The sequence below is a fragment of the Anabrus simplex genome, chromosome 3, assembly GCF_040414725.1.
Source record: "Anabrus simplex isolate iqAnaSimp1 chromosome 3, ASM4041472v1, whole genome shotgun sequence".
In the NCBI taxonomy this organism is placed as follows: Eukaryota; Metazoa; Arthropoda; class Insecta; order Orthoptera; family Tettigoniidae; genus Anabrus; species Anabrus simplex.
The window spans coordinates 206,354,344-206,382,331 of record NC_090267.1 but is presented as its reverse complement, the minus strand read 5'-3'; the positions used below and the strand labels follow the sequence as shown (position 1 = coordinate 206,382,331).

Here is a 27,988-nt window from a genome sequence, read left to right as displayed (position 1 = left end):
GCGGACCGCGCTGGAAACGGCTCCTGGACGGGTAATGACTAAGAATGCAGCCTGGCCGCGGGTTCAGTGCCGCCAAGGCACCCAATATGACACCACGCTGGATCTCCTGAAGGATTTTATCCATATTAAAAATGATTATAGGAAAAGATGGCACAGATTTACGGACCCAACTGACCGGGAGGAATACCTGAGCCTAACCCGGGAAGTACGAAATCGATTGCTGAAAAGGAAGATTGAAAAATGGGAGGAAACATGCCGTAAAATAATAGAAAACGAGTCAGATCGGGAATTTTGGTGGATTCTCGCAGAAAAGGAGTCAGATCGCGAATTTCGGAGGATTATATATCTAAAACAATAAGCATTCAATTATAAATTTCAGTATAATACCGTAGCGAAGCACGGGTATCTTGCTAGTATATATATATATATATATATATATATATATATCTGACCAACTCTCGAATTCAGCTAACACAGTAAAATAAATCTAATGGTTTGCTCTAGCTGTGGTGTAGTTTTCTTGTCCTTCTGCATTTGCATTTTCTTATAATATACAGTGGTATATGGAGACGTTTAAATTTTAAATTTAAATTAAAATTTAAAAGTAGTAAAACTACATTTTCTTTATAATTTAGTCTATGAAAAGAAATCTTTTGTTTATAAAACATTCATAATTTAATGCAGTAATTGTCCTTTTCTTAAACCCTTTCAAGGCCATAAGTAGGGATGGTGGTGATTATTGTTTTAAGAGGAAGTTCAAGTAGGCAACCATAACACTAACAAGAAAGAAAAAATTGGAAGTGATCCGACGCTTCAAAAAGTGCAAGTATCGACCAAGTCGCCAACCCACCCTCCGAAGTTAAGAGCCCCTGGGGCCCCTTTTGGTCGCCTCAAACGCCTCTACCACCCTCCGCCCAAAAAGGGTTCAGCACCATAAGCTTTCCAGGGAATAAAAAGTAATAAAACTACATTGTCTTTATAATTTAGTCTATGAAAAGAAATATTTTGTTTATAAAACATTCATAGTAATTTTAACTTTTCCTAAAAAGCTTGGGTCATACGTGACCCAAATGTCGGTAAGGGTAAAAAAGTACACGATGTTTCATTTTTTAGAATGCAATTTATATCTCTGCAATTAATTTTTTGTTGAACACCAAGTACATTTTGTAGAGTATACAGAAACATACCATGGTGTGGGTTACTGTAGTCACATCCTAGTTCGTGAACCATGGACAATGGCTGAGTGGCCTAGTAAGTGATCCCGAGAGTTAGGATACCAGTTGCTATGGAATGGGAGTGGCCATCTCTGACATGTTCTGAGTCATGGCCACCTTGTGCTCAGGTGGCTACGACTATACAATCCACCAGTGGTCCCTAACCTGTTAGAGGAGAGATCCTCACTTGGGCTATGTGTAAGTAGGGTAGCATTCTGCTTCATGAATTTACCGACCTCAGAAAATTTTAAGCAAGCCTCAGACCTATGGGAGTAACGGAGTCCCACTCCCATTTGACAGGCGAGGAACTCCTTGGAAACAACTTGGTGAACGAAATGGAATTTGATGGGGAACTATCAATAGTAATGGGGCTTATGGGAGGAAGAAAGTAGAACTGGCTGAGTCAGCAAAGAGGATGCATATGGATGTGCTAGGAGTAAGTGATATTCGGGTAAGGAGAGATAACAAGGGAAGAGAGAAGAGATTATAAAGTGTACTTGACGGGTGTTAAAAAGGGAAGGGCAGAGTCTGGGGTAGGACTGTTCATCAGAAATACTCTTGCACGCAACATAGTTTCTGTTAGGCACATAAATGAGCGAATGATGTGGGTAGATTTGGCAGCTGGAGGAATTAAGACGAGAATTTTCTCAGTGTAGTCACCATGTGAGAGTGCAGATGAGAATGAATTTGACAAGTTTTATGAAGCATTGAGTGACATCGTAGTCAGAGTGAACAGCAAGGATAGGATAGTGATAATGGGTGTCAATGCGAGAGTTAGAAATGGAACTGAAGGATATGAAAGGCTAATTGGTAAATGTGGGGAAGATACGAAAACTAATAGGAATGGGAAGCACCTGCTGGACTTCTGTGTTAGTATGCATTCTGCAGTTTAGAATACCTTCTTCAATATAAGGCTATTCACCGCTATACATGGGAGGGTAGGGGTACCAGATCAATAACAGACTATAAATTAACTGACTTCAAATTCAGGAAATCTGTTAGGAATGCACAGGTTTTTCGGGAATTTTCGATGAAACAGACCACTATCTGATCTGTAGTAAACTAAGTATCCCTAGGGCTAGGATAGAGAAAGTGAAATCTGCATGCAAATGAATAAGGGTAGAAAATCTCTAGGACGAGGAAATTACACAGAAGTACATGGATATAATTAGTGAGAAGTTACGAACATTGGACAGTAAGCAGGTTCAGGATATAGAAAGAGAATGGATGGCACAAGGGATGCTGTAGTGAAAACAGCAAGGGAATGCCTAGGAACAACTGTGTGTAAAGATGGGAAAAAGCTAACATCTTGGTGGAACAATGAAGTGAGAGCAGCTTATAAACGAAAAAGGAAGGTTAATCAGAAATGGCTCCAAAGAAGGGCTGATACAGACAGGGAATTTTACGTAGATGAAGGAAACAGAGCGAAACAAATAGTTGTTGAATCCAAAAAGAAGTTGTGGGAAGATTTTGGTAATAACCTGGAAAGGCTACGTCAAACAGCAGGGAAACCTTTCTGGACAGTAATAAAGAATCTTAGGAAGGGAGGGAAAAAGAAAACGAACAGTGTTTTGGGTAATTCAAGTGAACTCATATTAGATCCCAGGGAATCACTAGACAGGTGGAGGGAATATTTTGAAAATCTTCTCAACGTAAAAGGAAATCTTCAAGTTGGTGTCACAAACAATCGAGCTCATGGGAAGGAGGAAAATGATCACAATAATAATTATTACATAATATTAATAATACTGTAAATATAGTGGAAAGGCAGAGATGAAATGGCTTCATAGGGTAGCAAGATTAGCATGGAGTGTTGGTAAGGTACCTTCAGATTGGACAAAAGCAATAAGTGCACCTATCTATAAGCAAGGGAACAGGAAGGAATAATAATATAATAATAATAATTATTATTAAATAATATTTAATAATTATTACTGTGATCACAATTCAATACGTATCAAAACCATGAAGTTTATATCCTACTAGTGGACCCGTGCGCTGCTCCACAGCATTCCTTATAAATTGGACAGATAACTCATCTGGATATGCCTGTCATAGTCATATTGTTTTTCCTGCCCATTTCAATAATGTTATGAACATTTAATACCGATAATATAGTTTATGGATTTTCCAAAAATAGAAAATGTGTTTGTTTTTAAAGAAGATTCCAATACCAATTTTAATGTCTGTAACATCTTCAGTTGTATGATTCAGCCCGTATATGTGTCTTACCCTACATTTTTCTTTCCCTAACAGTAAGTCATAATATGTTTACCATACCGATTGGGAATGAACTTTGACTTAAACAGCATTCAGGGTGTCATAGTTCATTTCAGCTACCCCAAAGACTATGAATTTATCACAAATATCGTCATTTTCGGATTTTTAATTTTCATCCCCTTCCTTTAGGGGTGCGAGGGTTTTTTTGCCCCTACAGTAATTTTTCCAGATAAAAGCAGAAATAAATTTTGAGGAACACATCATAATCTTCACATACTGTTGGGTAGGCAACCCGCTGATCGGACTTGTCTTGCAGTTTGCTTATCTTCCCCTATTTTATTTTTCACCACTTAGTGCCGAACTACCAATCAGATTTCGTTCAAACCATTTCATAATCCCTCTCAGATGTAATAAGAAAGAACTGTGAAAATTTCAGCAAAATCAGTCCAGTAGTTTTTGAGTCTATTAGCTTCAAACATACCAACATCCAATTTTATATATATAGATGAGGAAAATGATCTTGGTGAAATTACGCTTGAGGAAGTGGAAAGCAGCAGGAATAGATGAAATTAGACCTGAAATGGTGAAGTATAGTGGGAAGGCAGAGATGAAATGGCTTCATAGAGTAGCAAGATTAGCACGGAGTGTTGGTAAGGTACCTTCAGATTGGACAAAAGCAGTAAATGCACCTATCTATAAGCAAGGGAACAGGAAAGATTGCAACTATCAAGATATCTCATTGATTAGTATACCAGGCAAAGAATTTACTGGCATCTTGGAAGGGAGGGTGTGATCAGTGGTTGAGAGGAAGTTGGATGAACACCAGTGTGGTTTCAGACCACAGAGGGGCTGTCAGGATCAGATTTTCAGTATACGCCAGGTAATTGAAAAATGCTACGAGAGGAATAGATATAGTTGTGTTTATGTTTCGTAGATCTAGAGAAAGCATATGACAGGGTACAGAGGAAAAATATGTTCACCATACTGGGGAACTATGGGATTAAGGGAATATTATTAAGATCAATCAAAGGCATTTATGTTGACAATTGGGCCGCAGTGAGAATTGATGGTAGAATGAGTTCTTGTTTCAGGGTACTTACAGGGGTTAGACAAGGCTGTAATCTTTCACGTTTGTTGTTCATAGTTTACATGGATCATCTGCTGTCCGACTCGGCTGAATGGTCAGCGTACTGGCCTTCGGTTCAGAGGGTTCCGGGTTCGATTCCTGGCCGGGTCGGGGATTTTAACCTTCATTGGTTAATTCCAATGGCCCGGGGGCTGGATGTTTGTGCTGTCCCCAACATCCCTGCAACTCACACACCACACATAACACTATCCTCCACCACAATAACACGCAGTTACCTACACATGGCAGATGACGCCCACCCTCATCGGAGGGTCTGCCTAACAAGGGCTGCATTCGGCTAGAAATAGCCACATGATATTTTAAAAAATGGATCATCTGCTGAAAGGTATAAAGTGGCAAGGAGGGATTCAGTTAGGTGGAAATGTAGTAAGCAGTCTGGCCTATGCTGACAAGTTCATCTTACAGGTCCTACCAAAAGTTGAAGGACACCTGCATATTTCATGAACATGATTCCTGTCGTTAAACCTTTAGTCTCAGGCATAGGATTGTTTACAGGGAAATAGAACATATTTAGAGCAACATTTGCTGAAATTTTCAATAAAATATCGTTCTTTGTTTTGAAGTTACTATGTTTTAAATGTACTAATAATTGGCAAGAAAACAGCAATTTTTTAATACTTGAGGAGCTCTGGACAGTACAATATGGGGATTAGATTAATAATCTTTGTTATGGAGAAACACAGATACCTTAACAATATTTATAAATGTGATAGAACAACTGAATATGTTTCCATTTTAAAATATTCCTCGTTTAATAGCTCGCAATAGAACTGCAGAAAGTGGTAAAAGAACGCATTCTTTGACCTTGGCTGGACAGGAGGCCCCTGTAGCTACAGAGATCATTTTTGTGTTACATTGTACTGTAGATATCCCACTAAAACGTAACACAAAATGATCTCGGTAGCCAGAGGGGTCTCCTGTCCATCCAAGGTCAAGGAATGTTGATCTTTTACAACTTTCTGTGGTTCTGTTGCGAGTTATAAAACAGAGGATATTTTTAAATGGAAATATATTCTGCTTCTCCATTACAATTATAAATATTCTATAGATAACTCTGTTTCTCCACAACAAAAATTATTACTGTAATCCCCATATTGTACTGTGCAGATCTCCTCAAATATTAAAAAATAGCTATTTTCTTTCCAATTATTATAAACAAGAACTTCAATAACTTCGAAACAAAGAATATTTTAATGACAATTTCAGCAAATGCTCCTCTCAATATGTTCTAGTTCTCTGCAAACAATCATATGCCTGAGACTAAAAGTTTAGGACAGGAATCATGTTAATTAAATATGCAGGTGTCCTTAGTCTTTTTGTAGGACCTGTAATGGCAGATTGTGCCGAAAGCCTGCAGTCTAATATCTTGAAACTTGAAAATAGGTGCAATGAGTATGGTATGAAAACTAGCCTTTTGAAGACTAAACTGATGTCAGTAGGTAAGAAATTCAACATAACTGAATGTCAGACTGGTGATACAAAACTGGAACTGGTAGATAATTTCAAGAACTTAGGATGTGGGTTCTCCCAGGATGGTAGGCCTCATATAGTGACAATGAATCAAGTGCAGTAAAGCTAATGCAGTGAGCTCGCAGTTGCGATCAACAGTATTCTGTAGAAGGAAGTCAGCTCCTGGACGAAACTATCTTTACATTGGTCTGTTTTCAGACCAACTTTGCTTTACAGGAATGAAAGCTGGGTGGACTCAGGATATCTTATTCGCAAGTTAGAAGTAACAGACGTGAAAGTAGCGACAATGATTGTTGGTATGAACAGGTGGGAACAATAGCAGGAGGGTACTCGGAATGTAGAGATAAAGGCTAAGTTAGGAATGAACTTGATGGATGAAGCTGTACACATAAACCAGCTTCAGTGGTGGGGCCATGTGAGGTGAATGGAGGAAGATAGGTTACCCAGGAGCATAATGGACTCTGCTATGGAGGGTAAGAGAAGTAGAGGAGACCAAGACAACAATGGTTAGACTCAGTCTCTAACAATTTAAGAATAAGAGCTATAGAACTAAAGGAATTACTACAGAGGTCGCACCTTTGTCAGAGGATCGAATTCAAGACGCTTCTGATTTTGAGATTTTAGGGGTGGGTTTGGCTGGCCCATTACATCTCAGGGCAAAAAAGTGTGGATAGTGATATTAATGTGTGCTGTTTTCAGAGCTGTACACTTTGAGCTCATCAAGACTTTGTGTACTCCAGGGTTCCTTCAAGTGTTACAAAGGTTCACTGCTCAGAGAGGGAGACCAAATGTAATTTACAGTGATAATGGAAGGAATTTTGTGGGAGCTGAAAATGCATTCCGTGATATTGACTGGACAAAAGTGAGTGTAGAGGCTACTTGTCAGAGAATTGCTTGGAAATTCAATCCTCCCATTGCTGCATGATGGGGAGGCTTTTGGGAACGTATTGTTCAGATGTTAAACACGTTGCGATGAATGTTAGATCATTCCTCTTTGGATTACGAGGAACTGTTGACAGTACTGATGGACACTGAAATAGGTAATTCCCGAACATTGATTTACTTATCTGAAGACAATGAAGATTTACTAGCAATGACTCCAGCAATGTTTTTTCAGGATATTTCTAGGGTGTGAGTGCCTGATATTGATTACATTAATCAAATAAGCCTTGGAAAGAGATTCAGATATATGCAATATCTGAGGACAGAATTACGCTAAAGATTCAGGATAGAGTACTTAGGGCAACTTAAACCAGGGAAAGGTCAGGCAAACTCACATCGAGAGTTAAAGGTGGGGAAAGTAGTGATCCTTGGAAGCGACGGAGTATGTAGAATGGCCTGGCCTTCAGGAAGAGTGGTTGCTGTGTATTCCAGGAAAGACAATGTCGTCAGGGTGGTCTAGGTGAAGACAGCTGGTGGTGAGTTGGACCGGCCTGTGCAGAACATCTAACCACTGGAAGCAACTCCCATTACTGAGTGACAGAATGAAGAAGAGGTACAGGAGAAGAGCCCTGCTGTGCCTGTCTCTAGCAGAACTGTTCCACGAGCGCTTACTATAAGATGTGGGAGGAAGATAAGAATTCCCTCTCGTCTTAGTTTGTAGATTCATTCTTTGCTTTGTTTCGGTTGCGAATTTAGTGGTTAAAAGGTTGGAGGATGTTACGAAAATTTCGTTAAGTTTATTTGCTCCTGGCCTCAAAAATGGTGGACAATGGCAAGAGATCAATGTTTTACTTGGACTCTGTGGTGTGTGATGTCTGATGGGACAGTGAAGACAAAAGAGTGATGTGTAAAGGCTGTAGCCATGTGTATGTATGTTTGTGTCTTGCAATAAATAGTATTTCCTATCTTTGTGGTTAATACTAGTTTGGTGAATTAGTCCCTTAACGAAACAGGGCATTTCACATATGGTCCACAGATTTTACATATAATCAACAGCGTAAGAAGAAATTGAAAAGAAACTTCTCCTATATTCCTATAAACCCCCAGTCTATAAAGTGACTTTTACATGATATGCATATCGAAACCTGCTCCTGGACGATTAGACTCTAAATATGAAGTTTGGTCGAGATATAATCAATAGCGAAAAAAAGCCCACCAAAAAACTCTTCTTTTATTCCTACAAACACCCAGTCTATTGTGTGATTGTAAATTATATGCGTATAAACCTGCTCCTGGATGGTTAGACTCTAAATATGAACTTTGATAGAGATATAGTCAATAGTGTAAGAGAAAATTTCAAAAAACCCTCTTCTGGTCATCCTATAAACCCCCAGTCTGTTCAGTGATTTTTAAAATATATGCATATCAGAACATGCTCCTGAATGAGTAGACTCTAAACATGAAGTCTGACTGATATATAATCAATAGTGTAAGAGAAAATTGAAAAAAACTCTTCTGGTCTTCCTATAAACCCGCAGTCTCTTCAGTGATTTTTAAATAATATGAATGTTGATACCTGCTCCTAGATAAGTAGACTCTAAATATGAAGTTTGGTCGAAATATAATCAATAGTGTTACACAAAATTTAAAGTCTTCTGTTCTTCCTGTAAACCCCCAATCTCTTCGGTACTATGCATATCAAATCCTGGTCTTGAATGAGTACTCTAAATATGGAGTATGGTCGAGATATAATCAACAGTATGAAGGAAAACCGAAAAAAATCTCTTCTGGTCTTCCTATAAACCCCCAGTCTGTTCAGTGATTTTTAAAATATATACATATCAGAACATGCTCCTGAATGAGTAGACTCTAAATCTGAAGTTTGGTCACCATAAAATCAAGAGCGGAAGAGAAAACTAAAAAAAAAAAAACTCTTCGATTCTTCCTACAAAGCCCCAGTATATTCAGTGATTTTTAAATTATATGCATGTCGAAACCTGCTCCTGGATGAGCAGACTTTAAATATGAAATTTGGTTGATATACGGTATATTAAGCCGTTTGCCTGTGATGGTGTAACAAAAACGGACACAAAAGCTAAAAACTACCAATATGATCTTGGGTTGACCTGAAACGGATAAATACACGCCTATATGAAAATTTGGCGAAATAAATAACTTTACAGACAGCGGATCCCATAGAATTTTATTTATAAGATACCTTACAGACAACACAGGACGTTTCCGGATCCAACCTTGTTAAAAGTGGGAGGCGGTTTGCAGGTGGCACTTGTGGTGGTGTGACCTGGAGACTCGCGCAGATTTCGGGTATCAATGGAAATTCACATACAGAAGCGGATAAATAAGTTACGCCTAGATAGAGGGTGTTGGTGGTTGCTGAATCAATTCTGGATAAATTAAAGAAAAATTACTTAGCAGCTTATTAATTAAAGACTGAAATATTAGACACATATTCAGGATATGAGGTGCATTGCTGTGAGGGGGCTTGGTCTTTCATTCATGCATTACTTTTTTTGCTTTGACATTCTTGTAGGAACGTTTATGGTTGGATTTGTCTATTCCCTTCCCTCTCTGAAGGCCACACGGCATTATTATTATTATTATTATTATTATTATTATTATAGAACTAAATGAGCCCACAGCAGTAGTTGCAAATAGCGGATTATGGTGACGTTTAGTAAATACACAGATGCTTGCAGACTGAATGATGAAAGGCATACCGCTCTATAATGATGTAGGGGCCTATGTATATACAGAAACAGTTTTGGAAATTTGTGAAACAGAGAAAAAAATCACAAAATATGTGTATACAAAGTTAGTATCCATAACATTCTTGAACAGATGGTAGCATGTACTCATATACAGCAAACAAGGTTCTGGAACTTCTACTTAAAATTCATTTAAGATCACTTTTCCCATTATCACTGACGCAAAGAACAGCCCTAATTTCTTCAAATCAGTTATTTGTCACCACCGATGGTATGTAAGGCACTTGGAAAACAGCACGAGTTGACCAGTAATCCCTTATGGTAGGCATTACCCCCATTACAAAGTTCATCCCTAAGAAAGCATTCAATTTCTCTGCACTTATGACAAACGGGAGTCCCTTCAGCATCACGTGTAGCCCTCTGTTTTATGACCTCGATAACAAGCTTGTTAAAGCGAACTGTCTTTTCCAAAAAAGAAAAAGGGAAAAAACTATCCATATCAAAATTTTTATTTCACTGAATGGATAACTGGACTCTACAGCACTGACTTGTGTGAACACTTTGTTACAAATGAACCAATCTTCTTCGTTAATCCATCTTCCCTGGTGTACCTGACGTGTAGCAGGAGGCACAGGTCCCTCTGATGTAGATGGAACATTGCCGTCAAGAATAGGAGGTTCAATTTCCACTTCTTCTCCAACAACATCCGCGTCCCTTCCAGAAAACCCAGGTCTTCAGCATTCAGGGGGAGATCACCTTCATAGCCACTTGAATCAGTGAAGAGATACTGTTCAATCTCGTCCTTTGTAATAAAATATCTTTTCCTCCTGGACGATATCTGCAATAAGCTGAAAATAAGCTGCAGTTATGAAAGAAACATTTTCACTAGAACTCAAACATTCTGAAAGATTAAAACTGTGACTTACCTACATAAGTGGAATGAACTTGGAATTCATCAGAGACAGCACTTTTCTTCTGAATGCTAAATAATTAACGAGTATAACACTGTTCGCCAGCTAGTGCAGAGTGCACCTTGATTTTGGTGCAATTTGTATACGTGCCAAGCAGGCATCAATTTTTTGGTATTGCCACTGACGTAGGCTCCAAGTAGCCTACGCAGTGACTTCTGCAGTATGCACTAGCCATGAGTCTCTGTAGGTGTGCTAGGTACCAACTGATGAGCCCAACCCAGCACACGGGGGCGAAACGTTGGCAACCAGGAATGATGATGATGATGATGATGCTTGTTGTTTTAAGGGGCCTAACATCGAAGGTCATCGGCCCCTAGGCAACCAGGAATGAGTTAGCTGGAAAATTTATAATGTCCAATAAGAGACCATATATATTGGTATTACGTCATCATTACACATAGCGAGTTCAATGTTTCACCGGCAGTGTTGCGGGAAATGCCTAGACAGTTATTGCATAATCTTGATTTTACTTAGTTTCCCTACAGAAAACTCGAGACAACTATACTTTTACCCCTACCTGACATTTGGGTCACCCGTGACCCATAAAATTTACTGGTTATAATGGATAATCGGTTACATTAAAAGAAAAAATTTCCAAAGTAGATAACAACTATGATGTATGCAATTAACAATCTCATTGCGATAAGTAGACTTAAATATTTCTGAACCAGAGAAATAAAGCACAAATTCTTTAAATGCATAAAAGTCAACATTTCTTGATTTTAAACATTTCTGTCTCAACCAAGAAGTTGAATAATAAACACTGCCCTATTCAATTATGCCAACAGAACACACATTAATTCCAACTAGCAGGCAAAAAACGTATTTTTCCATATGGATCAGCGGTGACCCTAATGTCCTAAGAAACCAGTTACACGCTTGTTATTTCCACTGCAACCCTGGGTAGAAGGCCTAGAAGATTGAGGCATAGTGCTAATTGCAAATATGGAATATTACAGAGGATCTTAAACTAAACAAAGAGAGGTTGTTTTTTTTTTATGTCACTCTGACACAGATAGGTTAGGTCTTATGGCGATGATGGGTTAGGATAAGTCTAGGAGTGGGAAAGAAGCGATCATAGCTTTATTTCTAGAAAATAGAACTCAGAGAATTAGAGTAGGCAAAACTTTGTCTGACCCTGTAATAATTAAGAGGGGAGTTCCTTAAGCCAGTCAGTATTATTGGACATCTATGTTTTCTTATATAATCGATATGAGAAAAGAAGTGGAACAGAGATAAGGCTTTTTGCAGATGATGTTATTCTGTATAGAGTAATAAATAGGCCTAAGTTACAAGATTGTGAGCAACTGCGAAATGACCTCAAAAATGTTGAGAGATGGACAGTATAATGATAAACTGGGTTAAAGTCAGGTTGTAGGTTTCACAAATAGGAAAAGTCCTCCAAGTTTCAATTACTGCGTTGATGGGGTGAATGTTCCATTTGGGGATCCCTAGGTGTTAACATAAGGAAAAATCTTCATTGAGATAATCACATAGCCTAAATGGAATTGTACATAAGGGTATAGATCTCTGCTCATGGTTATGAGGGTATTTAGGGGTTGTAGTAAGGATGTGAAGGAGAGGGCATATAAGTCTCTGGTAAAGCTCCAACTAGAGTATAGTTCCAGTGTATGGGTCACTCACAGGAATTTCTTGATTTAAGAACTGGAAAACATCCACAGAAAAGCAGCTCGATTTGTTCTGGGTGATTTTCGACAAAAAAGTAGTGTTACAAAAATGTTGCAGTTTGGGCTGGGAAGACTTGGGAGAAAAGAGACAAGCTGCTCGACTAAGTGGTATGTTATCATAAATGTAAGAAATTTATTACTCTTCCACCTATTCAAAACAACTCAAAATGTTAAGAGTTAAATCCTCATTATAATGAGAGTTGGGACATGTTTCGCCCTCATTTTAATAAGGATTCAACTGTAACTTTAACATTTTGAGCTGTATTGAATAGGTGGAAGAGTAATAAATTTCTTACATTTATCATAAAATACCTTCAATACGGATTCAGAATGATTTTCATTACTTGTAATTAGTGGTATGTTCTGAGCTGTCAGTGGAGAAATGGCGTGGAATGACATCAGTAGACAAATAAGTCTGAGTGGTGTCTTTAAAAGTAAGAAAGATCAAGATATGAAGATAGAGTTGGAATTCAAGAGGACAAATTGGGGCAAATATTTGTTTATAGGAAGGGAAGTTACAGACTGGAATAACTTACCAAGGCAGATGTTCAATGAATTTCCAATTTCTTTGCAATCATTAAAGAAAAGGCTAGGAAAACAACAGATAGTGGATCTGCCACTTGGGCAACTGCCCTGGATGAAGATCAGTAGTGATGGATAGTTGACAGTAATAAAGGTACAGCCCCATTTACCTGGTGTGAAAATGGGAAGCAACGGAAGGCCATCTCCAGAGACATCGACAGTGGGATTCGAACCCACCACTGCTTGCTCAATCTGCATCCGATGGCTGCTTATACTGCCTGCTCATTCCATATTCAATCGTGTAACAAGACTTACAAACAATCTGATGATATAGATGTTGATTCCCATAGGGAATCTGAAATATTTGTCCTGAATGAGCAAATTTATAATACCAATATAAATGGTCCGTTATTGGACATTAACGGACCAATAACGGACCATTTATATTGGTATTACAAACAATCTGCCGCTAGATCGCAGCACCAGACGTACCCAGTTATCGCGTGAATACAGCTAGATAAGCATACAAGCAAAATTTAAAATCTGAAAGTAACAGAAAAATTAAAGAATTGTACGCATAAAGTGGTGCTCTAGGGAGTGACAGCTTCAGGACTTTTCGAGAAAGAGATTTCAACGAACTAGAAAACCTGGAAACTTTGTCTGTATGGAACTTCCTTACATTACTAAGTAGAGGTTTCACGAATTTGGCCACCACAGTTTCTGACAGAAGTTCCTGGTGCTTATTGTTACTAAAACACTTTAAAATCTTACAGTGGCATAAAGGGGGTAGAACATAGTTTTTTATAGTCTGGAGCAGACTTGCAGATTTCTTGCAGTACGGTAGAACTGCCTCAACAAATTTCTGTAGCCCCATAATTAGGCCAATAAATTGTTGCTAGGGATAGCGCAGGCCTCCTCTATCCGACTGTCTGATTAAGTTCATCAATGGGGATGCATTAACTGAGGTGGAAATGTTACTCAATCACGTGCTGCATTGTTTTTTCTTCGATTACACGCACTAAATAACCACACACTAATGCATGGGAAGCAGTTTCCAAAGTGACACACACTGACTCAGGGGGCTCACGAACATCATCCAGTAAATCAAGTACATACTCAGCGGGCATCACTGGTTCTGTTTCATCAAGTCCGGGAGAGGGTACTGAGGCAGAAAATGTTGAATTTTGCTTGTGGATAACGTTAGCACCATCGGTGGATATTCAAATACCGGATTTCAGAATTCTCTTTATGGAATTCTGAGTAGCCCGGGAGTCAGTCATGTCATTGCACCCTCCTCCCATTCTTATAGAACTAAACACGGCTTCAACTGGATCTCCTGAAAAAGCCTGTGTCATGGAATGAAATACCACGGCATTCTGGTTTCCCTTTATTTGATTTGCAGAAAGGCACGCAGTAGTACACCATTTTCACTGTAAACAAATACAGTACAGTACTACCCTACTTTCCGCTATTTCATTCCGACAGTTCAGGATATGGTTGGTGCTGCCACCTGCTGTGGGTATTTGTAAACTGAGTGTTTCATTTAGTGCCATGTTAAAATGTTGTAATGAGCAGGCAGTATAAGCAGCTATCGGATGCAGATCGAGCAGGCAGTGCAACCCACTAACTCCCGAATGCAAGCTGACAGCTGCTAAATGGAACGAAGAGATAACTCACAAGAAGTGTGTTTAATGTAGTACTGGTAACGAATGCAAAGTAATGCATGTCGTCAACACTATGGAGATGAATTTATTTGGAATGTCTGAATTATTGCCCTTTCAGTACATATGCCTAGTAAAGTGACACATAAAGGGTTAGACTTTGTTCAGGAGCATATCATAATTTATAAGGTACATCTTTACAAACTAGTCCGTAAAAGAGATGTTAAGAATGCATGATGTGATTTGCACGACGTCAGTTTGCTATAGTTTAGTTCTTATGAGTTTCGACTTGACATTTGAGCCCTGCCTTTTGGCGGAGGCTAAGTGAATTAATAAACAGCCAATTATAGGGAGCGAATTGCTCCGATAGAGCGCATTAGACTCTAGTTGCAGTTACCAGTGTTGTAAATCTTCTGTTTTCTGTAACCACGTGCTATCAGCAATGTATTGTATTCTTCTTTCCATGGTCTTTTTCAGTTCACTCGGTCATTCTTGACAAAGCACCAACAATGGTGGCTAGAAATAATGAGTTGATTGAGTGGTTGAAGGAGCACAATATTTCTGTTTGCGATAACATAAGGAAGGGGGAAACTCGTGCACCCCGTGAAACAAAAAGCCTAGTACCCACTTTATGTGATGGATGAAATAGCCAGGAGAATGAAATGGCGTATGGCTTTAGTGCCAGGAGTTTCCAAGGATAAGTTTGGCTCGCCAGATGCAGGTCTTTTGATCTGACTCCCGTAGGCGACCTGCGCGTCGTTCTATGCGAAACCTCAACAAGGACAATGCCAATAGTGACTTAGAAATGACTGGTGTATCCCCTTTGTAGGATTTTTTTTTCCTTCCTTATGAGAAATTGAATCTATCAGCAATGCGAGATCTTCTAGATGGTGAGTAGAAATTTCATTTCATTTTCTTTCATTTTATCTGTTCAAGCATTAATCTTTTTTTTTAACTTATAGCCTTATCTTCAATTTGTTATGTGTTATTGTTCCATCTTATGTGAGTTATGCATTTTGCAAAGAATAATTGATTCTGGACTTATATTTGAGTATGTACATTTTCATTTGTGTTGTGTGGTGGGAATCAGCTGTTTGTACTTGTAACAATTTGGCACCAATGTCTGACTTCCGGTTAACTGTCAAATCGAAACTCATAAAAACAGAACTATACACACGGGTGCAAACTTAGGAACTTTGGTCAGGTTGCTGACAACATGTTGGGCTAGTGACAAGAACATGACAGAATATGACATACATCTGGGTTGTGACACGACCATTGGTCTGAGTTGGTTAGGTCTGGTTAGTGACAAGACCACTGGGATGGATTGGTTAAGTCCAGCTAGACACAAGACCATTGGGCTGGATTGTCCAGCTCCGCGATGTAGAGAGCAACGCGTCCGCCTGTCACCCGGCGGTCCCAGGTTCGATTCCTGGCCGGATCAGGGTTTTTTAATTGTAATGATTAACATCCCTGCCCTGGGGACTGGGTGTCTGTGACGTCCTCAATCTTCCTTTCCTCACAACATTCCACACTACTGCCATTCCAATTACACGCGGGTTCATACAACATGGTGCCAATAGGGGCAAAAGATCCACATGGGTTGATGCCCCGAACAAATAGCATTAAAAAAAAAAAAATTGGCTGGATTGGTTAGGTCTGGCTAGTCACAAGACCATTGGGCTGGCGGCAAGCAAAGGCTGTCTGGGGATGTTAGTTCCCAAGTTAAAGCCGCAAAATGGTCCACAGACCTTAACAATCCCCTGTGACAGTGTTGAATACTGACAAATCTGTCCAATCTCACTCTTTGTGTAACGGTAATTAATATAATTACGTTGCGGAGAGCATAAATACAGGCCATGACACATCACTTTGAAAGGTAAAGATTACGTAAATCCTTTGAGAGAGATCCAACATGGCGCAGCTCAGATGATGTCACAGAAGCATATGAAATGTCAAGAGTCACAGTGACAACACAAGGCAGTCAACTTAGAAATTACAATTTTTTACAAGACCATGGGGATGGACAAAACCATTGGTCTGGATAGGTTAGTCCGGCTAGTGACAAAGCCATTGGTCTGGATAGGTTAGGTCTGACTAGGGACAAAATAATCGGTCTGGATTGGTTAGGTCTGACTTGTGACAATACTATTGGAATGCAGGGAACCAAAGGGGGCCTGGGTGCACAAGCTCCCAGGTTAGAGCCAAAAAGCAGCCCCAAGTTTCTAGTACCCTGAGTGACATCACTGGTCTGGATAGGTTAGGTCCAGCTAGTGACAAAGCCATTGCTCTGGAGAGGTTAGGTCCGGCTAGTGACAAAAATCATTGGTTTGGATAGGTTAGGTCCGGCTTGTGACAAAACAATTGGACTGGAGGCAAGCAAAGGGTGTCTGGGGGCGTACGCCTCCAGGTCTCTAGTATCCCACGTCACACCACCATTGGTCTGGAAAGTGTAGGTCCAGCTAGTGTCAGAACCATTGGCCTGGAGAGGTTAGCTCCGGCTAGTTACAGAACCATTGGTCTGGATTAGTTAGGTTCTGCCTTGTAACAAGACCATTGGGCAAGGGTTACAGTGGTTATAAGGTTACAAGACACTAAATTCGGTTATGCGAACGAATCGTATCCATGGAATTGCATTATAATTTTTGCCCTAAATTGAGAATAATAATTGCTTTCATGCAAATCAACAGTAAAAATAGCGATAAATTAATAAATTCCATTATTACTGGAGAAATATATACACATTCGCTACATTACGACTGTGAATTTGACTATGCCACATCGCTTCAGTAAGTCTTTTGTTCATGTAATACTTTTGTGTGTGAATTCCCAAGAAAAGTACATATTATGACATTTCATTAGGGCAAGTTGTTGACTTTGGCCCATAACTTATTATTAATTAATTATTGATCCATGGATCATGCTATTTTTGTTTCAACAAAAATCATTTTTGTGTTACTTACGATATACTTTTCACCTCCATTTTCCTGTTTGAACTGCCTGCGCTAGTCATAAGCAAATATAGGCTATTGAGAATTCACAGACATAGCACTCCCATTCGTCGGTGCAAGCCCTGGACCTCAAAAAGGAAACAGAAGACTTCACGATGAAGCGGAATGCCGCAGAAGAGAGTCGTGCCTACAGCGAAATAGTTGCCGTAGGTACCTACGTATGTATATTTCTCTACTAATAATGGTATTAATTAATTTACTGCTAATTTTACTGCTGATATGCGTGAAAGTAATTATTATCTTCCATATCGGACAAAAATTATTAACAAATTTCATGGATACGATTCGTTCATATAACCCTAAATTCTGTGTATGTCTGAAATAGAACAATCACAACCAGCACACACTATGACAAGTTCAAACTGTGCGGTTTTCTTCTTTTAAACAAATGTGGCAGCCTTGTGGGCACGCATGATGTAAACTCTATCGGAGAAATGAAAGACCAATATTCATGACAGCTGACCGAAGCTGGCCAACAGCAACAAAGATTTACATGGCCTCAGTTTTAATTCTCCTATATAAGTAAGAATAGTTTTAGGGGCAGGTTGGTGGGTCCCCGGCAAGCATAAAGGAAGGATCTCTCCTCTACGATACTTCAGACATCATTTTACATAATTTTAATATGTTTTTTCACCTCTGTAAACTGTGAAAGATCTATGGAATTACCACCCTTTCAAACTCCGCGATTCCATTATCTTCACAGAACTTTTTTTTTTGCTAGTGGCTTTACGTCGCACCAACACAGATAGGTCTTATGGCGACGATGGGATAGGAAAGGGCTAGGAGTTGGAAGGAAGCGGCCGTGGCCTTAATTAAGGTACAGCCCCAGCATTTGCCTGGTGTGAAAATGGGAAACCATGGAAAACCATCTTCAGGGCTGCCGACAGTGGGATTCGAACCCACTATCTCCCGGATGCAAGCTCAAAGCTGCGTGCTCCTAACTGCATGGCCAACTCGCCTGGTGTTCACAGAACATTTACAGCAGCAGGCCACACATGATGCAAGCTCTATCGGAGGTAATAGGGACTGCACTCCAGCCATTAGGAACACTGGAAATGCTGCATAACAGATCAATACAGCGTCGGTTTTAATTTTTCTATATAAGAATACTTCTAGAGGCGGGTTGGTGGGTCCCTGGCAAGCACAAGGAAGGACACAGTTTCACATTACTTTTGATTGAGTTTCACCCTCCTAAAAATGGGAACCAGCAAGTGAAGTATAACCATTTATAACCATACGTGTGTATGGCAAGATTTTAGTAAGTCCCAATAATAGTCCATCGGTTTGCTTAGGCTACAGTATAGGTAGGCCTAGACGTCAAGTGAAACCAAGTACAGCTCCAGTATTTGCCTGAAAATGAGAAACTATGAAAAACCATCTTCAGGGCTGCCCTCGGTGAGATTCAAAATCACCATCTTCCAAATGCAAGCTCATAGCTACGCAAACATAACCATGCGGCCAACTCGCTTGGTCCTACGAGTTCTACTTAATGAAAATATTTGTATGTATGGAATAGACTTCTAATTTCCAACAACACTGATCCAGTTCTCCACACATCTACAACACACAGGCACTTCTAACAAGAATGTTTACCAGCTATCTACATGTCTGATTTTATTCTGTAGTTTCCTTTCTTTCAATTTCCAAGAGTCATTACTCCTGTCAACAATGTATGTTGAGTATTTAGCCCGAAAGCTGGATTGATCCTCAACAGCTTCATCATCAGCTGTCACAGATGCCTTAAGCGTCAATGAAAAGGCATACTACGGAAACGAGGAGTGGAGTAGTTTTTTGCTGCTTTTCTCACTGGGCCATAAGTTTATATTCTATAACAGTCTGCGAAACCCACTGGAATACATGCACCACCGACCCTATGAGTGACATTTTCACACCTTCATAACAGTGACTGGCTGCATAAGGAATGGTATTATTGGCATCGCTCATAACTCGAGTCACTTTCCTATCGTCAAAGCCAAGGATGAGACTGAGACAGACAGTGCAATGAAAGTAACAAATTTGATCTAGCCTATACCAGAAAATATAGTGCACTCTAAACACTAAGTCTTGTAAGCAAAGGGATCCTACGTACAGTTACCTACAGAGCACTGGTATATAAAGCTTATTTTCATCCAAATTACTACCACCTTATGACCTTACAGTAATACAACATGCATCATGCTATGGCATATCCATCCAGTATTCTACAAGGCATAAACACTTCCTATTTCCAACTATAATGTTTCTATCTAGTATAATATGATGTAGGCTATATATAATAGGATGTGCACCATCATATAGGCCTATTAATCTGGTGATGTTTTAAACATAAAACCTAGCAAATATTTCAACTTCAATCGTAGAACTATGGGCCATCGGTGTAACAAATTTTACATGCAATAACACTTATTGTGAATTAAACAGCTTTCACTATAGTACCTACCTGAGAGTCTGCATGGAAACGATCTCCAGCCCCTGCCACAGAGATATCACAGCTTCCTGACATTTTTCTTTTCCGTTTTCCAGGAGGAGGTGTAACAACCCTATTTTGGGGTTCAGCTACGTTTCTTACGGGTGACTCGGGTCGTACAGGAGAATTTCGTTCATCGGACTGTCGAACTGTTTGGTTATCGGTAAGTCCACGAATCTGGAGGGCTTCTGCCGTCTTCAAAAACATAGGTAACAAGTTCTGACTCACATTGACCTCCCCCTTATACATGAATTGCAATAACGCTTTCATTTCTGTATAATTAACGTCTCTAAGAAAAATAATAGGATGTGGATGCGTATTCTGGAGAAATATACTTTCAAAATACGGACTACAAGCTGATAAGATTGTCTGATGTGCCTTAAAAGTTTCACCATCACAGGCTAGAGTAACGTCAACTAAGGCTTCTCTTTGCAATAAACTACTTAAAACATCGGTAAGATTGGTTGGATGATTGTTCCATCGAAGACAGAATTGTTGATCCATTATTTCTAATAAAAGTTGGCTGGAACCTGCAAACAACAATGTTTAATCTGAGGTTAGTTTTAGGCACATCCCAATGAAATACTTAATAAAACTCAGATATTAGATTTAAATCGCACTTGAACATAACACCCTGATTCAGAATAAAACAACATTTAAATGGAAATGTAGAATTTCATAAGCTTTAACCCGCCATTAAAGGCCTTCATGAGAATCTGGGTATGCACAGGCCTAAAAAAAGTTTGGCGTGTTGGAAATAACGGTACAAGCTTTTTAGAAGGCAACATAATTCTTGAATTTAACGGTCTAAAGGACTGACATACATAAAATACCACAAAGCTACAGTTAAAGAGCAATAGTTCTTGAAATATATGCATATTACTCACCTTTCGCTACGTTTTTGCAATAGCATTACCACTCCACTCTTTCTTACGGCCACAGCCCACTGTATGTTTCAGATGCCTGAATGGCATGACTGATCTGTCAACTTTTCTCTTCGTGTTTTCATTCGCTCAGCACTTATTTTAAAAGCGAGATCATATGCAAAGACCGAGGTCACTTTAATCTCTTGTGTGGCACTTCATTTTTGGAAACATTGATTCCCAAGCTATTAATGTACTGTATGTTCATATATTAAACGGTCTGCGATGATCAGTCTGTATACTGCCAATATGCATCCTAAATGCTGTACATAAGTGGAAGAGGTTTTTTAGTCGTCGGTGGCGAACTATGAGATATTCCTTGGAGTAGTCGTATAGCTACGAGGAAATTATCGTCTTACGAGTTTTTCATACATTATCAGTAAAATATAGACTGGAGCTTGTAAGAGTGTCATTCAATCGTAGCCTATTTTTAACAATAGCCTGATTATTATTGAAAGTACCGGTAACATATTATTTTGGAGAAGCTCTTGGATAATATCCCTGTCTCCTTATCATTGAAATAGGCTACCGGTATCTCATATCTTGTTGAAACAATTTAATACTGCATACATTTGTTTGTACATTGGCTTAATATGAGTTCGGCCCATTGTATGTCTGTGGAATCGTGTTAAATTATGTACTGTAGGTCAACTGGCTTTCTTAGCTACTCTTTACACACTACAGTACGTTTCGACAAAGTTAATCAGCTTTCCGCTCTCCTTCTTCTGTAACCCAGACACATTCTCATAATGTTCAGTTTACTTGACTTGGCCTTCATTTGTAATCCTATTGGGAGAAAATGCGCTACGAAAATAGCGTCCTGTACCGCGAGGCGAGATGAAGCGAATTCTATAGCGTTCTCTTCTTCAGTCAACGTTGATCAGTTACATCATATAAACTATCAAAACAAAGGATAAAAATCCCTGTCTCCTTATCACTGAAATAGGCTAACTCATATCTTGTTGAAACATTTTAATACAACGTAAATTTTCATGTGCATTGGCCTAATATGAGTTCGGCCCATTATATGTCTGTTGAATCGTGTTAAATTATGTACTGTAGGTCAACTGGCTTTCTTACCTACTCTTTACACACTTCAGTACGTTTCGACAGAGTTAATCAGCTTTCCGTTCTCCTTCCTCTGTAACCCAGACACATTCTCATAATGTTGAGTTTACTTGACTTGGCCTTCATTTTTAACCCTATTGGGAAAAAATGCGCTGCGAAAGTAGCGTCCTGTACCGCGAGGCGAGATGAAGCGAATTCTATAGCGTTCTCTTCTTCAGTCAACGTTGATCAATTACATCATAGAAACCATCAAAATAAAAGATAAAAATCACTTTCTTCAGTGCTGTACATCAGGAAACTAGTCATATACCAGTATCCAGAAAATACTTGTTCAACAACTCGACTTGTAAGATGAGATTGTATTTACAGTACTATGCCTACGATATTACAGAAGTTCGTCAATCTGCGTGTTGTTCATCGTCTTAAGCGACAAACCAACTACAGTTCGTCTTCTTATTAAGTTTTGTCGTGTTTTCTCAAGCTCCCAGAGAGATACTCTTCGAGTTGCTTACTTTCGTAATATTTCTATCATTATGAATGTTAGTATAATTTTAATACTCTCCTTTGTTATTACTTGTGCACCAGTCAAAATCATGTCATATAACTTCAACGGACAGTCACTCTGGAGAAAACAAGACGCGGAGTAATAGAACTGGATAGAATTAAATTTTGTCAGCACATTCTGGAATATACACGTACGGTATTTTTATTTTGTGTGTCACAATTATGTTGAATACAAACAAGTGAAATTTTTAATTAACTGATGCTATTATCGCATCTTCTTTCTTTCTTTTTTACTGGCATCTTCACCCTATAAATTTTTGTTAGATACAACGAGGATTAAAATGTTCTGTGTTCTAGTAGTCTTGATCTTTTGTAAGGTCACGTTTTTTGTGGATATGAATGTGAAGGAATAACAGTTCACCGGATAGTCGTCTTAAATACGATGCATCCAGTCACTAATAAATTCAATCTGCTTTTATATTAATAATTTCAATTGCAAGTTCAAAATTCTGTGGTGTTCTCTTCTCCAGTCAACGTTGATCTATTGCATCGTAGAAGGCAGCAAAATAAAGGAAATAAAATCATTTTCTCCAGTGCTGTAAACACGCTTATTTTGGACATTTTTCCTAGGTAACTGAGTACTCAAAGCAATCGTGGCCCGTCGAGGTTCACTTCTGAGGAAGCGGAGCATATCCTTCGCAACGTAAAGTTTCCTTGCAGTTTGTCTCTTCCACACGATATAAACTCAAAAAATTTCATATCTACCAATGTATGGTAAGTCAGCACCATGCAAGGGCTATGACTTTTATGCTAAAATAAGGTCCTAAAACTTTTTGTAGGTACACATTTTGGGTGTGGGCAGTAGAATAACACCCACGTATCCCCTGCCTGTCACAAGAGGCGACTCAAAGGGGCCCCAAGTGCTCAGAACTGGAGAACGTGCGTTGGAAGACCATGGGGCCATTTGCTAAATGTAGGCATTTCTTCCACTTACTTGTGCCAGGCTCCTCAATTTCATCTATCCTATCTGATCTCCCTTGGTCAACTCTTGTTCTCTTTGACCCCAACGGTAGTAGGCTGCGAATCTTAGAGAGTCTTTCATTTTTACGCCCTTTGTGGCTGTTATTTTCATTTGACTGCCGATATCTTCATTTTTCGAAGTGTCGGATCCCTTCCATCTTTTTCCTCTGATAAGTGTTAATGGAGGATGGTTGGCTAGTTGTACTTTCTCTTAAAGCAATAATAACCACATCCCAAACTTTTCTATTGTTTGTGGGAATTTATACGACCTAAATATATGTACAAAAACCCAATGTTCGTTTGAATTTCGCGACGACATTGCGAAAACGATGTTTGAATAGCTCTAATTATCACCACATGTAGGTTATCTCCCCTTTACGAGGAAAATACAATGAGACTCTCATGACCACGATTTCTGTATTTTAAAGAAAAATACATTTCTTTCAGCGAAATTGTGTTGGATTCGCCACGTTGACTCATCGGCACGAGTTGGAATTACGGTACGTCCATCCTTGGTTTTTGTCGCTTCCTGAGAATACTGAAACAGACACCAGACATAGGTTGCAAGAACAACACAGTTAATACTATGATATCTGAAACGTTTAGTAAAACATTGTTTCTTTCCGTGATAAATTTATAATCACCATTCTGGCATATGCAACGATATTACATCCATCTGTAAGCACGAAGTAGAAATGTTACTGCTGACTTTGGGGGGTAACATCTATCAAATTTTGATCATGGATGCTTCGATGTAGGTATTCCCATGGTGGAGATAAGATTCAGGCGAGATGGAATTTCTCATGCTTGGTTTTTTCCCGGTGAAATGCCTCTCATACAGCGAGATGAGATTCTCATTTTGTTGAATTTAGCGACATTAATACCATTTACTGGTATAAGACTGAACTATTACCGACTGCTTAGAAGTTTTTGGATAATAATAATGATGACTGTTGAAGCTTCGTTGCATGTGGTTGCGTAGTAGATATCGTCTCTATTTTTTCGTACAACAATGACATACTGGTATTTAATGCGTGAATTAGAATCTGATCATTTATCGGGAGAACACGTCCATTTCAAATTTCCAATTACTTTTCACATAGTAATTTCGACTGTTGAAGACAGGCGTAGGCCTACATATGGGTAAATGAATAGCTATACATATATTTCACAAATATTAACGCGTACAATTTTGCACATGCACTAATTATATATTTTGCAGGAAGTTTACATGAACATTATTTTAAAGTAATCGGTACCGGTAAACTAAATTAAGGTAAGAGAAGACTGGTGTCAGGTAACTGAAACCGTTTGTGAAAATAAAGCATATAAAGTACGGTATGTATTGGTAGCAAGGAATTATTGCTCCAGGATTCTCAGTTTTCAGTACTTCACTGTTTTGTTCTGGAAATTATTAAATCATCTTTAAAAATAGGAATTTCATTGATATGACATAATTTCTTCTGTTATATGCTATGTAAGAAACAATTCGTCCACTCACCAGAAAAGAGTAGGAAATCTATTTTCATTGTAACACGAAGAGGAGACAATCCTTTCCTTCAAAAGGACAGATTTTTTCTTGTTCAGCACTCAAATTGTATTCATACCTCGCGAGTCTCTAAGGCGAGTTTTAAAATGATCTGTTCAGTCATTATTCCGTAGCTACAAATTGTACGTAATCTGCTACTTTGTAAACATTCCTGGAAATCCTTTTTGGTAAATTAGTCATTTTGAAATCTTGCTTAAAGGTAGCCCTTTCGGACATGCGAAGAAATGCAACACATAAGGGCCCAGGTTATCCCGGACGCACTTCTACAATGTTCCTCTAACAACCAATAATGAACAGTACTTATCGTGAGAGACACCATACAGTATCATAATAGTTTTGAGTACTAACGTTCGAAATACATGTTAATGCTCACCAATTCTTCTCCAGAATCATTATAAACATAATTAATTAAGATTTAAATACTCATTACAACACGATACCATTTTTATAACACAGACAAGAACCAAGAATGTATTTAGTTTTCTATTCGCTGGACTATGAACAAAGCACAGGTTTAGGGGAACTAGTCCTCAAATTCTCTGTGAACTGCTACAGCCTCACAGTTTCTAAAATTCGCCGAAGACATAATTTAATCCACCGAAGTACATATTTTCAAAATATACTTTTAGAGCTGTGTTCTTCTGGTGACCCGGCAGATACCATGTCCTTCCGTTTAGCCTGTGTCAATTGGTTTGTTTACATACATTAATTATAGAAGTTGCAATGTTTTATATTTTCTGATAAGTGAATCTTACAGTATATTAGATGTTGGTTCATATTTACAATCGTGTCTCGTTGTCTTCCAGCTGTCACTAAAAGGGACACACACCACCACAAAACAAGGAAAGAACTGTTGCATGTGCGCATTATGCCTTCCAAGATAGGCTGGGTCTTGTTTACTTCAACTATGAATGTAGACGTAAAATGTTCTTCGTTGTACGATCGAAGTATAAGTGCTTCTACTGTATCTTATTTAACACATCGTTACCAAACATATCACAACAAACATGATCGGTACCAAAATAAATTAGTGAAGTTCATCTGTGGGGAGTGGCATTTGATAAGAAACGGTCTGTGTTCATTAATGTAAAAGAAAGAGCAATAGTATCATATTTAAGCCATGTGATGGCAAAACGTTCAGCAAAAATATTTAAACGTTTTGCTGACAGTGAATTGTAAATAATTCGGAGATAGTTCCATCTTTAAATAACTTTCCCGAGAAAGCAGATGCCATTGCAAAGAATAAATTATGAACATTTATTAGGAAAAGTTGAATTTTTCACGATTCATACTATGGCAGGTAATGAGAGCGCAAATGTTAGTAACGTTACATAACAAATGGTTTCCATTCCCACTACAAGTGGAGACATCAATGAAACCAAATTTCTTTCCGAAATATAACAACTGGTATAGGAATTAAGGCTTTCATCACCGCCGGCGTTACAAATCATGCCAGTGTTTTCCGGGCTTGTAGGCCGTGGTCCAGGAGCATGTGATGGTCCCGACGTTTCACCGAAACTGCGCTCGGCATTATCAAAGGTTCCGACTGACTTCGACAGCAGCGAAGCTCACAGTGGAATGCAGTGGTGTTCTACTTTTTTTTTTGGGGGGGGGTTCATTCCTCACCCTGAAGGGGTGAAGCGGGCCACCCAGAGGGCAACGCCCTGTCTGTCTCTGGCCGGGGAGTGGTGTTTCAATTTCACCTCATTATATGGTACAGGCTACGGTGCGCTGCTCGCCTACTGGCCCGCCATGCTGGAGGGGTGGTCGCTGATTGGGTGTTCTTCGGCCAATTATTGAAGCATTAAGGAGCCCGATGTACGTCTTTGCCAGACAATATGAAGAGGAAAACCTCCAAAAGTGAAGATTTACCTCCGAGACTATATGGCTTACCCAAGATTCAAAACAAGAACGTACCCCTATGGCCCATCGTGAGTGCTATTGGATCACCGAACAACAAAATTAATAAACATGTGGCCACCTTACTACAACCTCACATCGGTGGCACACAGTCGTACCGTATGTCAGAGGTTTAGGCCACTTCATAGTGGGTTCGAACCCTACTGTCAGCAGCCCTGAAGATGGTTTTCCGCGGTTTCCCATTTTCACACCAGGCCACGGCCGCTTCCTTCCCATTCCTAGGTCTTTCCTATCCCATCGTCGCCTTAAGACCTATCTGTGTCGGTGCGACGTAAAGCAAATAGCAACCAAAAACAAAGCTGAAGAACACCCAGTTGAAAGACGAAGACCTACTTGTCAGCTTCGACGTGGTCTCACTCTTCACTAAAGTACCTGGAAAGGAGGCCCTAGAGCCTAGGCCACATCGCTCAGATTTTTCCCGAAGACATTACCAGTGTGTACAGCCATTGCCTCACCACAAGGTATTTCCTGTGAAATGACAATTTCTACGAACAAATCGACGGTGTCACCATGGGCTGTCTTCTGAGTGTGGTGATCGCAAATTTCTTCATTTAAAAGTTCGAACAAACAGCATTCGAGACCGCACCATTGAGAACTAAGGTGTGCCTTCGCTTCGCAGATGACGCCTTTGTGATCTGGAGCCACGAACAGGAACAACTACAGCTGTTTCTACAGCATCTGAATAGTATTAACGCTAATATTCAGTTCACTATGGAAACAGAAAACAAAGGAAAGCTCGCTTTGCTCGATGTTCTGGTATTGAAGACGGCCGATTTAAACTTGGGTCACACAGTGTACCGTAAATCGACCACAGAGAAGAGAAAATGTCCAACCACCACCCACGAAAAAATTACGGAGTGATTACGCTAGTCGAACGTGCAAGGAGAATTTGTCAACCTCAGTACTTAAACGAGGAGCTCAGCCACCTCAGTATGGCCCTACTCAATAACGGGTACAGCCGTAAAGATATCCAGCGAACACTCCATCCCAGACGTCACACAATCAGGGAGAATGAAGAGGAGCGG

At 39.3% G+C, this 27,988-nt stretch overlaps 1 protein-coding gene across 11 annotated transcripts in view; it reads right to left on the bottom strand.

Moving 5' to 3' along the window:
• The window catches only part of LOC136866151 (protein tramtrack, beta isoform), a 625,536-nt gene extending 603,497 nt beyond the window's left edge, over positions 1 to 22,039 (bottom strand). For all 11 annotated transcript variants that reach the window (XM_067142866.2, XM_067142864.2, XM_067142861.2 and 8 more), the window contains exons 1-2: positions 20,867 to 22,039; positions 19,953 to 20,509 (exon numbers count right to left, since the gene is read on the bottom strand). In XM_067142866.2, coding sequence (XP_066998967.1) covers positions 19,953 to 20,483 — 531 coding nt within the window. In that variant the 5' untranslated portion in view covers positions 20,484 to 20,509; positions 20,867 to 22,039. The remainder of the gene's footprint in view (positions 1 to 19,952; positions 20,510 to 20,866) is intronic.
• Between the last annotated feature and the right edge of the window lie 5,949 nt (positions 22,040 to 27,988).